Consider the following 13200-nt stretch of genomic DNA (forward strand, 5'->3'; position numbering starts at 1 on the left):
TTTTACAGCAAACATGTCAGCATGTGTCATAAACGCAAGGCATCTATAGGTGGAGGCTCTGATTCCCAGGAGATGCTCGCTGCTCCAGGGGAATTAGAACTCCCTGGATCAACTGAGGATCCATACTCAGAATGGCTGATACTTAATGATGTCATTTATCAGACAGACCTTTTGAAAACAGAGAGCATATAAATTTAAAAGTTTATTTTCCGGTTAATACACAGCAAGGAAAGACTGGTATGTTATCTCTCTTTAGCCTGGATCATCTGTATTTTCTGTGTAGCATATATTACTTTTAATAAATGTTGGTGAAAGGCTGCATTTTCTCCTACAGTAGGAAAGCTCTGTTGAGGGATGGACTTAAAACGGGGAATGTCAGTCAAATAATGGGATATTATAATGGGGTATCTCTTCTTCCAAAATCATATTTGACAGTCTAAAATACTGTGTATTTTCTTCCTCTTCCATAGGCAATACAAGTGACTATTTTGTCTTAAAACTCTGTTTCTGGAACATCGAAGATGGATTATCCCAAAATGGATTATTTTCTGGATGTCGAGTCTGCTCATAGACTCTTGGATGTTGAGTCGGCTCAAAGATTCTTCTACAGCCAAGGAGCTCAAGGTAATTAAATGGGAGAAAGAGAGGAAACTCCTCTCGTTTGCATGTTGGTTTTATATTAACAGTGCAGTGTGGACTGTAGCAGTGTAAGCTCTACTGCAGAAGTTCAGCAACTGGGATTTCCCAATCGGTAACCTCTACCGAACTGTTTCTGGAACTGAAGCAGGCATGCAGTAGAATGAATAAATCTAAACTTCTTGATGTAGTTAAAAAGCAACCTACCCAGCTTTCACACAAACAACTCTTGGAAAGCTATGTCACAAAATTATTCCAACTCCTTGCAACCAAAGTCTAGGTTTGAAAGGCTTCGAGGATGCTTTCAGCCACAGGAAAAGGTTGAGTGCGCAGCTACTGCACTAGAGAAGTGGGTCTAGGGCACCCTGACCTATCGATTGAAATCCAGCCGGATGAGGGGCTCCTGAGATAAGCTTTGAGCTTCTACAGCTGTCTTATCTAGTTTAGATGAAATCAATTACTGCCTCAAGGAATTAACAGTGTGCTTGGGAAGCACTAAGGAACACGCCTGTTGTGAGGTGTGGCTGATAGGTACCTTTTTATTACAGATTTCAAGATGGTCAGTTAGGCTCCAGTTGGCTTGTTCTTCTGTTCCAGGGTGCACTTAGAATGTTCTGCCAGCATATTAGAGTACAGGGAGAAGCTGGGGTATTTAATGGGCTCTCCTGACAGGCAGGAGATATTTTTAAAGCCTATTTTCTCTTCTCCATAGAAAATTTAGGGTATTCAGTCAAAGCAACCTGATGATGGGCATATCCCAAATGGTACAAGTAATGCACCGAGAAGAAAGGCAACTTTCATTTTCTTAGAGAAGTAGTTGAATTCTTCAAAGCCACGAGGCAGAACAGAAAAGGAAATGCTCTTTTGATAATGCTGGCACCTTTCACTGTTACGTGGTAATGGGTACTTCACACAGGGGTACTTCACAGAGGGCACTTATGATATTCTGCCTCGGCTTCCCCAGTTGTCTTGTCTGAAGCGGTTTTTCCCTAGCTCTTAAGCCCATTTCTCATGGCAAACTCAGGGGCTTGCAAGCCTCCTTCTCTGCTTCCATTTTCCTGGGCAGGATCCCGTCTTCTTCAAGTCAAGAGGGGCTGGTAATCATCTGGTTGATTGGCTGGGGTCAGTATGCTTATCAGTAGAGCTTCCATTAGCAAAAGTGAGACAATAGCTAATTCTCCTCGTTCCTGTGGGTGTGTGTAGTCAGCATTGCTCCTTTCAGCCACTTAAAGGGACAGGGACGTGAAAATGTTACTGAAGTAGAAGGGTGAGAGACTGGTCAGAACTTCCAGCCCCTTCTGGGTCTGCAAGTCAGAAGGTGCTGGGAACAGACGGAGAACGGAGGCCAGAAAGAAAAGGGGGCTGAGGCAGGGCTCAATCCCATCTCTGGCTCTGAGTTTAAACATTGCTGCATCTGTCCATTTCCATTTGAACAGGAGAATAACATCTGGTGCTGGGGTCAGACACCTGAGCCGTGTCTCTGTTGGCAGAGCAGAGAAGGGGAGTGGCAGTGAATTATAGATAATAAAGATGCCCACTTTGCCTTGCAGTAGACACAGTTTAAGCCTTTAAGAGGACTGTGGGCTCCAGGCATTTATGGAAGGCAAACAGTCAGGGTGTGGGAGACTCAGAGGACGCAAGGCAGTCTGGTGGTTGTCGCCAGATGGAGTTTGGGGTGGAGTGGACAGAATTGTCGCCATCAGTGACTATGGTTTAGACACCAGAGCTGGAAGGACTGGAAAATGCATGGGAGGTGGTAGCATAAGCTACTGACTGTGGCTCCCTGATGAGAGCACGTTCATTTCAGGGTAATCAGAATGATGTTGCAATCAAGGAATCTTGGATCTGTAGTGAGAGTGAGGGTTTCCTAAACAACCCCCAGGCCTCCTGAATCAGAAATCCAGGTATAAGTCGTAGAGGTTTGCCTTTTAAGCAAGAGCTCCAATGACAGTTCCCCAGCTCTCACACTCTTCTGGAGACCAGCATTTAAGAACCAGTCCATCCTGTCTGATTTCTCTCCTTCCACCCCAGAATGGGATGTCCCCAGCATCAGAGGCAGGATATCACAGTGGTTACAACCAAATCCTTACTGCCTAGGTTCAAATCCTGGGTCTGCCACAGTCAAGCTGGGAAAATTAACCTTTGAATTTTTAATTTCCTCCTCTGAAAAATGGAAACAATAATAGTGCCCAATTCATAAGTTGTTAAGAGCAATAACGAGGTAAATTGAAAGTGCTTTAAACTGCCACATGGGAAATGCCATACATAAGCAAATCAATGAAATAAACACCTTTGCAAAAGGCCATCTCTCCTCTGTTGGAGATTTCACTGCCTTGCAAACAAGAATGTTACCTGATAGGAGTGAACCTCCTATTTTTAGCAAAAAAAAAAAAAGAAAAATTAATTTTAAAACAATTTGAAAAAAACAGTGATTGTTTTATTGTCACATCAAAAGCTAACTTGGGGCAAAACTGAAAAATAGGGAGAACCAAGACCAACTTCTACTATCTACCTAGTCCTACACATCACTTGAAAACTGAAAGCCCCTCTCCCACCAACACCTTCCCCAGAGCCCCACCACCTAGGACCAATCACCCCCAGGGTCTCCTTGCTGGAGTTTTGCTGCCACTATGATGTGAGGCTTGTCACTGCATTGTTCCAGCTCCTTCACAGCAGCTCCCTTCCGCTCAGCACCGACGCCATAGTCTTTCCTGGATAACAAGCCCCTTAGCCTGATAAAGGGCTCCCAGTGAATGGGCAGAGGGCTGAGGACCATGGCTTACACCCCTCCCTTTCTGAACCAAATGTGCATGTAGGTGACTAAAGCCCGTATCTCACCACTGGCAAGATCCCAAGAACCAGTGGAAGGAGGGCAGCATGGTGGCTGGCTCTTGAGAAGGGCGTGTGAGGCAATTAGGGCCTTGTGCTGCTGTTAAATCATAGCACATGGCAGCTTTCTACTTGGCCAGCCCAGCCCAGGTTCAAAGGGATATTACTGAGGTCAAGGAGCCTCCACTGGATACCCTCTTCTATGAAAAAGGCCCAAATGGAAATACAGTATTGAGTTAAGTACCTGGAATGTGGATGTCCTAGGATTGATTCCCTTGGCTAAACTGGCGTGTGATTATTGCATTCTTGAGATGTCCATTCTCGAGGGAATGCAGACATTTCTATGGACTGATCAAGGACAGGTGTAAATACTTTTAAACGGGAAAGGAAGAAAATAAGACTTTCATTTTCCACATTATTACCTTTGCATCAGTTGATTTACAAATTCATATACTTTTGGGGATCCAGTCCCTTCTATATTAATTAATGCAAAACGGTTATCCAAAGCAACAGTAACAGAATTAACAATGTTTCTGACCCCATCATGGTTGTTCTTCAATTATTCTTGGAAAGTGGCAAAAAGCCTGTCGCTAGGTAGAGGATGTTTTGAGCTAGTAAAAGCAAGAGAAATCCAGGAGGATAAGAAAAAGAAAAAGAAGGAAAATGATCTAATATCCTGGGACAGATTCTGCTGAAATTCCCAGAGATTTCCAGAAGTCAGTCCTCTGCTCTGCTGAATAAAGCAGCTTGTTATTTTCTCTCATCTCCATTTTTCCTTGGAGGTAAGGAAGGTGAGCCCGCTTCTCTGGGGATTCTGCTTTAGAAAGCATGATGTGTTGCGAAGAGCAGAAAAAAGTCCAGGGTCATTCTGTTCATCTCCTGTCAGTGAAGGGTGCTCTCCCGGTTCATCTGGGAGTGCTTCGTCAACAATAAACCCTGCTCACACAGAGAGTCCGTGAAAAGTCCCCATGAACTCAAAAGGAGAATTTTGGAGGTTGAAGGTGCCCGTGATATAAAGATCAACCATGTCTTGACATCACATACCTTGAGTTCACCCATCTTTCATGTTTCTGACAATGATATTCCACACGCTCAACTACAGACGCCGTAATTTTTTTTTACAGAGCCGTTAAACTGGGAGAGAAATCATATTATAAAATCACAAAATTGGCATCATAGGATCTTCAGGTTGAAATGGACACTATAGTTCCATGACTTTTCTCGCCCCTCCCTAAACCAAGTAAAACAGAACTTGTGAGGGCCAGACCCAGGTCCCAGGGCTCCATTTGCCACAAGCCGCTGGGTTATCCTGCTGGACACTGAAGGTTGAGAATTGTTATGGAACAGTAATTACTCAGTTTGATTCCAGACTAGCAGCAACAGCTTCATCACCTTCATCTGGGAGCTTGTTAAAAATGCAGAACTCAGACACCCCAGACCTAGAGAATTAGAATCTACGTTTAACAAGATTGCCGGGTACTTTATGGCAAAGCTTGAGAAGCAATGATTGAATCTAGTGCACATTAGAAACACCTGGTGAGCCTTTATGCCCTCGAGGCTGGAGTCCCAGGGCAAAAGCAATTAAGTCAGAGTCACTGGCGGTTAAGTCCCATACTTGGGAATCTTTTAAATTGTCCCCGGTGATTCAAATGTGCAACCAGGGCTATGAACTACTGACGTCCCATTTTATGGTGAAGGACATTTTAGCACATCATGCAGCTATTCTTGCCTGAGTATCTTTACCTAGGTCTTTCCCTTTAAATAAGTCCAAACCATTGGAAAGGTGCAAATGGACTGGTTTTTTTTTAAGAAAGGACTGGACTGTGTATCAGGTGCTGCCTTCTGTGTATTCACTGTATCTGTTAGTCCTCAAGGAACCTGGGGAAACAGGAATTATAATGCTCATTTCAAAGATTAGAAAGGACTCCACATTTAGATAGTAGCGTAGCCAGGGTTTGAATTCAAGTGTATCTGACTCCAACAGCCCCCCACGTAGTAAGGGTAACATTTGTGACCAAATCACACTTCTGGAGATGGTGAAGCTCAGAGTGGTTCAGCCACATGCCCAAATCACACAGCTTCTAGTGAGAAGGTGGAGACTAGAATTAGATCTCTTCTTACGAACGAATGCCCATTCTACTGCTTTAGATTTCTTTTCTCCAAGACCATCAATGTCTTTGGGTGTTTTAAGTTATATGCAAGGAGATCTCACTACTGGGCATGTACCCTGAGGAAACCATAATTCAAAAAGAGTCATGTACCACAATGTTCATTGCAGCACTATATACAATAGCCAGGACATGGAAGCAACCTAAGTGTCCATTGACAGATGAATGGATAAAGAAGATGTGGCACATATATACAATGGAATATTACTCAGCCATAAAAATAAATGAAACTTAGTTATTACAAAGAATAAGTAAGGTGGATGGACCTAGAGACTGTCATACACAGTGAAGTAAGTCAGAAAGAGAAAAGCAAATACCGTATGCTAACACATACATATGGAATCTAAAGAAAAAAAATGGTTCTGAAGAACCTAGGGGCAGGACAGGAATAAAGACGCAGATGTAGAGAATGGACTTGAGGACACAGGGAGGGGGAAGGGTAAGCTGGGACAAAGTGAGAGAGTGGCATGGACATGTTATACACTACCAGATGTAAAACATAGCTAGTGGGAAGCAGCCGCATAGCACAGGGAGATCAGCTCGGTGCTTTGTGACCGCCTGGAGGGGTGGGATAGGGAGGGTGGGAGGGAGGGAGACCAAGAGGGAAGAGATGTGGGAACATGTGTATATGTATAACTGATTCACTTTGTTATGAAGCAGAAACTAACGCACCATTGTAAAGCAATTATACTCCAATAAAAATGTTAAAAAATAAATAAATAAAATATACGCAAAGGGGAAAACACATTAAAAGGCAGCCATTTGACTAACATTACTAGACAATCAAATTTATGACTTCTGCCCACAATTTCCCCTCTTTTGTCATTTTAAATAACTCTGGGTGTTGGAACCAGGTGCTGTAGTCATTGTTACTTCGTCATAACGCATCTTTTCTGTCGTCTACATTGTCTTGTTCAACAAAGGGAAATGCCGGTTTTGACCACTGATGAATGCCACAGTGAGCAGCTAAGAGTGTCTCCAAGTTGTATTTGGAAATAGAAATTCATCTACAATCCCCTCTCAACCATTTCCTCCCCGCCCCTCCCCTCAACCACCTTCCAGCTCTACCTTTCCTCCACCCTGGGAAATCTGTCAGAACAGCTGGTTTTTCAATCTTTAGCTTTGAGTTAAATGTACTCTAAACTTAAACTCTAAACCTCTGGGACTTCTTCACATGGCCCCCGGAGACAAAGACATTTGGTTGCACTCAGTTATTTGCAAATCGTTGACAACAGTCATCTGCACAGAATGTGTTTGTGATTTTTTTTTTTTTTTGCTTTTTTTGTTTGCTTGTTTGTTTGTGGGATCTTAGTTCCCCAACCAGGGATTGAACCCACGCCCTCGGCAGTGAAAGCACGGAATCCTAACCACCGGACTGCCAGGGAATTCCCCAGTTCATGCTATTTTCTTTCCTGTGTTTAAGACCCAGCCCCAATGTCACCTCCTCTGTGAAATCTTGCCTGACTTTTCCAGGACTCTCTCCCATAATCTGTTCAGCCTACATTCTAGCCACTAGCATGCTGTATTATTTTGCTTCCACCACTTAGTAGATGCATGAGCTCATGTAAATGGCTTCACTTCTCTAAGCCTCAGGGTCCTAATCAAAATGCATATAACACTGGCTCCAAATTCATAGGGGATTTTGAGAATGAAAGCAAGTATGCCTATGAAGTGTTTAGTACATTGTTATTATTGATTAGCTACTGATGCTATTGTTTTGTTATTAGGTGCCTGTTACCTACCTAGATCATGGTGATCTCCTTAAATACCATTTTCTGGGTGCCTAGTACCATCCTCGGTATACAGTAGAAGTATTGAGATTTATTAAAGGTCTCTGTTGAACTGAAGGAATGAAAATGCTTAAATCTGCATTATGAAGAGAAACTTGGGATTCAGGGAAAGGACTTCTGACAATTCATGATTGAGAAAATAGAACTTCCTAAGACCTTTAAAGAATTAAAATCTTTAGTTGGAAATAGAGACTCTGCTTAAGGCTGAAGGGAGGGACAGATAAAAATAATTTTCAAATACATGGAGATGCAGGAAATGGAAGAAAGTCATCAACTCTGTTATATCTTCTATAAAACAGAAAAAAAAAGCAGAAGAAAAAAGATGCAGCAGGAGGGAGTTGGTGTACTATTGAAGAGAATTAACCTTTTAAAATAGATTTCCAAGGGTTCCTGAATAGTACCTTTCTTAGAAGGACTTTTTAGTATACAATAGTCTGTGAGGCTGAGTTTTTACTCTGCCTAAAAGTAGAATTTTGGAAGAGGTGAACTCTTCAACGTAACTCTGATGAACTTAATTGAGATCAATTCAAAAGTTGCTCTGAACATCTTCCAGAAACTAGCTCTGAGCTGTACCTTAGTTAAGATTCCTTTCCCCTTCCTTCTTTAGACCTTTACTGCCTAGTCTATTCCTTATACTTTGGGGTTGATTAATCCTCAAACCAGCTACCATTCCCACTCCTGCTTCCGACCAGACTCAATGAAAGGTGACCGTAGATACCCACCTAAGCCCCATACAGGAGCCACACACCTTGAGAACCACTCGTTGAAAGCCTGGCCGCGGTGTTTCTAGGAGTCTTGCCGAGTGGAAGCCAAGTTGTCTTCCTTCTCCTGGCCTGTCCCCCCAAAACTTTAATATCATGGTTTTACATGTGACTCATATCCGGACCTTAGGTATCAGGACCTCATATCTAATTTGCTCCTTAAGGATTGAGGTGAAAACAGTGATCGTAAAGCAACTGTATCCTCATTTGGGGCACAGTTGCCAGTTGGATTGTCATCTTTTCCATTCACCGATCTGCCCTTCACAGTCCTGCTAGGCCCAGCACAGCAAAACTGGCCACATCCCCTCACTGTGATGTCCTAACCAAGTAGTTTACATGTCGTCATACTATTTTTCGGACCCTTGTCTCTGAGATGTGCTTCAGATGACGCTTTTCTTATATAGTTTCCAGCCTTGTTTTTATGGTGCTCGTCATCACCTGCAAGAAATACTTGCTTTGGGGTTTTGTTTTGGTTGCTTTTTCTTTCTGTAACTCTAGCCAGGAAGCAGCCCACTGTGCTTCGGTCTTGGATGACAAGCTAACTACCAAGCCTCTCCTCCTAACTTCCCACACACTCCATTTTCGACCTCTAATTGCTCACATTCAGGCTCTCCAAACCTGCGTTTAATGCAGGGAACATTGTGAAGGAGAGGATGAAGGCAGATCAAGAGAAAAGATACTGTGGAGCTAGCCAGGCTGCCAATTCTATCCATATACAGATGACCGTGAAATCCAACCTTCCGTTTCTGGAGTGTGCCCTTGAACGGGACGCTTCTCTGTACACAAAGGAGCATTCTTGGCGTTGACCGTTTACCCACACACGGCCTTCCAATGCTCTTTGTGCTTTTGCCCCCAGCAAGCATTTGCTTTGTCACATATTGTGATTCATGGCTCATAAGAAGGGCATGAGGACAAGAGACAAACGAGAGAGGAGATGAGAGGATGACAGAGGAAGAAAGTCAGATGAAAATACAATAAAATAATTCCGCTCAGTTAATAACTCCTGCTTTCACATACAGCATATAGAGAGTGGATTAAAGATGCAGCCCACACATGGTCAGCATCAGCTATGACCCAATTAGCATAAACAATTCACAGGTGCTTGGAAAAAATTCTCACTCCTCATTGCTCAGACAAATCTGTTTTCCTATAAACTTTCAGTACCACCCTCTGTGACTGAGCCGGCAGAGGCAAGGATGGGGCGCCTAGCACACCAAAATCAGCTCATGGCTGATACCATTCTTAATATGTTTAAGAATATTTTAATAAGCAGTTAGGTTCACACAATTATACAAAACCACTGAATGAATACTGGTATTAAATTGGACTTCTGAAATGTTGGGACTGAACAGAGAGATTATCTTAGAGATCTCTGTACCTTTTTTTTTCAATCATAAGAGCAAAACAAGAGTAACATTAGTGTCTTTGGGGAAAAAATGGAAAGGAAAGTCAACCCTACACATCTATTTTAATTTTTTATTTTACTTTCAGTCAATTTCAGGCACATTCATATTTTTACGGTTACAATTACAGCATATACAAAATTGGAGGTATGAGTGAAATCTTTCCCAGGGCTGGCTGAAGAATGTCATAATATTTTAGGGCTTGGGTTTTGGAATACTACAGATCTGAGTTCAAACTGTGATTTCCACTTCTCAGCTTACAACATTAGGCAAGTTATTCAATCTCTTTTTGCCTCACTTTTCCCTTTTGAATGCAAATGATAATAAGCATTCTTAACCCAAAGGGTTATTTTGAGGATTTAAATGAAACAAAGTGTCTCACAAGCTATGGCCCAATATATGATTTTCAGGTAATAATTGAACTCTTTTATAATAATAATGTATTTATTTTATTATGTTTTAGAAAAATGTAAAGTGAGAAATATTTAATTGAAATATAAAAATATATAACTAGACTTCATACTTACGGACTACTGCTTAGAACAAGAAGAAAAAAGAAGGATGACTAAAGTCCATTTAAGGAAAAACATTAATTAATAGTGTAGATGACACTTAGAGGTAACAAAATCCATAAAAGTGATACAGGAATGACTAACATTTGGAAACACTGAACAAATAAGTATGAAAGTAAGCAAAATGTCAAGTACCTAATATGCATTTAGTAAATATTAGCTCTTATGTTAATTAGTTTGTTTGTTTGGTTGTTTTTTTTTTTTTTTTTGGCTGCCTTGGGTCTTTGTTACTGCACACCGGCTTTCTCTAGCTGCAGCGAGAGAGGGCTATGGTGCGTGGGCTTCTCATTATGGTGGCTTCCCTTGTTGCAGAGCATGGGTTCTAGGTGCATGGGCTCAGTAGTTGTGGCACACGGACTCAGTAGTTGTGGCTTGTGGGCTCTAGAGCACAGGCTCAGTAGTTGTGGCACACGGGCCTAGTTGCTCCATGTCTTGTGGGATCTTCCTGGACCAGGGCTCGAACCCGTGTCCCCTGCATTGGCAGGTGGATTCGTAACCACTGCACCAGCAGGGAAGTCCCTTAATTGGCTTTTAATCTTGTCAAGCCTCAGAGGAAAGAGGCAGGGCCTCTAGCTCCCCAAGAGAAACCTCTATCCTGTCCCATCTCTGGCCTTCTCTACCACCATTTATTCCTAATTCAAATTTCCAAGCCCTTGGAAAGGTGAACCTGTCTTAAAACACAAGAACAAGAAAAAGCAAAAAAACTTTGATTTTTAAATTAAATTGCTAACAAATCCCAAAGCAATCCTCTTTATGGTTTTACTACTGGGAATTTTCTTCCTGCAAACTCTCTTAAAACAAGGGCTAAACTGTACTGATTTCATCTGAATTTACAGCAAACTCTAGTTTATCGGAATGTGGCTTCCAAGAAGTGATTTAAATCAGCTTTAGGGAGGTTGAAATGTGTAAAGGGGGTCAACTGTATGGTGATGGATGGAAACTAAACTTTTGGTGGTGAGCACATTGGAGTGTATACTGAAGTCAAAATACAATGCCATGCCCATGAAACTTATATGATGTTATGGATCAATGTTGCCTCAGTTTTTAAAAGTGAGTCACCATTTACCCAGGAATGAGGAAATAGGTTTGGGAGAATCCACTTTAAATCATATTTCTCTTTATTTAAAAAATTTTTTTCCCTTAAGAAAAACATGGTAGTGTGAAGAAAGTGACATCAGAAACTCCTGGACGCTAATTCTGTTCCAACAATTAAACAGCCATGTGGCTGGCTATTCAAGTGGTGAACCTCTATAAATAAGCCTTTGTTTTCTCATTTGCAAAATGGTAACAATGCTTGCAATATTATTAGTAGAAGGATAAAATGGCATAAATTTAGATTGGTGGGTTCTCAATTTAGATAGCAGATTCTCAATAAATATTTGTTTAAGGAGTAAGAAAATTGCCACAATAAAGAATTGGAAGAGCACTCATTGAATAATTGTTCTGTGTCTTCAAGAAGCTCAAAGACGATGGGGGCTTCCCTGGTGGCTCAGTGGTTAAGATTCCACCCGCCAATGCAGGGGACACCAGCTTCGATCCCTGGTCCGGGAAGATCCCTCATGCTGTGGAGCAACTAAGCCCGTGCACCACAACTACTGAGCCTGTGCTCTAGAGCTCGTGAGCCACAACTACTGAGTTGCCATGCCACAACTACTGAAGCCCGCGTGCCTAGAGCCTGTGCTCCGCAACAAGAGAAGCCACCGCAATGAGAAGCCCGCGAACTGCAACGAAGAGTAGCACCGCTCGCCGCAACAAGAGAAAGCCCGCGCGCAGCAACAAAGACCCAAAGCAGCCAAAAATTTTTAAAAATATAGAAGAATAAATTAAAAAGAAAAAGAAGCTCAGGGACGATATAATACAATACCAAATACCCTTACAGAAGCAAAAAACAGATCTAAAAGGGGAAAAGGAAGAATCAGAGACTTACTCGTGGAAGAGTTGTTACCTAAGCTTCATCCTGGAGTTTGCACAATAGTGGGGCTTTCCTTGCAGAAAAAGCCAGCATGTATAGGTCTTTCTATAATCAATTCAGCATGACTGGATCGGAAAATGCAAGCAGGTGAAAGTGATACCCGAAACTGGAGGGAAAAAAAAGGGTTCAGGGAAAGAGACCTTGAACAGCAGACTAAGAAATTTCGCATCTGCTCTGTAGGAAACACAGAACATTTGAATGATTTCTAGAGCTCAGAGAGCTTCTAGACCAGGTGATTCCAAACTTGGTTACATATCGGAAACAAATTCTACAGCCCTTCCCCGGGTATACTGGTCAGAATCTTTGAGAGTCAGGTGTGGTAATATGGGTTTTTCCTAGTTTTTTGGTCATGCCGCGTGGCATGCAAGATCTTAGTTCCCCGACCAGGGATCTAACCCATGCCCCCTGCAGTGGAAGCGTGGAGTCCTAACCACTGGACCGCCAGGGAATTCCATGGGTTTTTCCTATTTTTAAGGGGTTGTTTTATTTTTGTAGCTCTCAGATGCTTTAATGCAAATAGTGTGAGGTGTAGAATTTGAGACCCGTTGACCAGTCTACTCTTCATTTTCATAAATGAGGAAAATGGAGCCCAGAAAGGTAAATGAATGCAAAGCAGTAAAAATTCGATTATATTCATTGAAAATTCACTGTTTTTTTGAACACTATCTATAGGCTGGGGATTCAAACTCAAAACAGATAAAACCCCTGGCCTCATGGAGTTAACTATCTAATTTAGAGACATATAAAGCAATGATTTCAGTTGCAAAAGATAAATGCTAGGAGAATCTGCACACTGGGAGTTTTGTAAGCACGGATGAGGGCATCCAAATGAGAGAGAAGTGTGTGTGTGTGTGTGTGTGTCTGTGTGTGTGTGTGTCTGTGTGTGTGTGTGTCTGTGTGTGTGTTGGGGAGAAAGTTAGATGTGATTCCAAGTTAGTGTCCAAGAGGAGATGGTTAGATGTGATTCCAAGTTAATGTCCAAAAGGAGATGACAGTTAATCTACCTTTGAGTTAGATTTAGGTAGAAGGAAGAAAAAAAAAAAAGAATGTTTCGGGCAGTGTGAACTGG

The 13200-nt window shown here is 42.1% G+C and overlaps 1 protein-coding gene across 1 annotated transcript in view; it reads left to right on the forward strand.

The window, feature by feature from the left end:
- Positions 1-521: 521 nt before the first annotated feature.
- The window catches only part of PHACTR1 (phosphatase and actin regulator 1), a 535135-nt gene continuing 522456 nt past the window's right edge, over positions 522-13200 (forward strand). The window contains 1 exon segment of the mRNA XM_029242440.1: positions 522-624. Within this exon segment, the coding sequence (XP_029098273.1) occupies positions 522-624 (103 nt within the window).

This window comes from Monodon monoceros, unplaced genomic scaffold, assembly GCF_005190385.1.
Source record: "Monodon monoceros isolate NGI ecotype Baffin Bay Population unplaced genomic scaffold, NGI_Narwhal_1 Super_Scaffold_3, whole genome shotgun sequence".
In the NCBI taxonomy this organism is placed as follows: Eukaryota; Metazoa; Chordata; class Mammalia; order Artiodactyla; family Monodontidae; genus Monodon; species Monodon monoceros.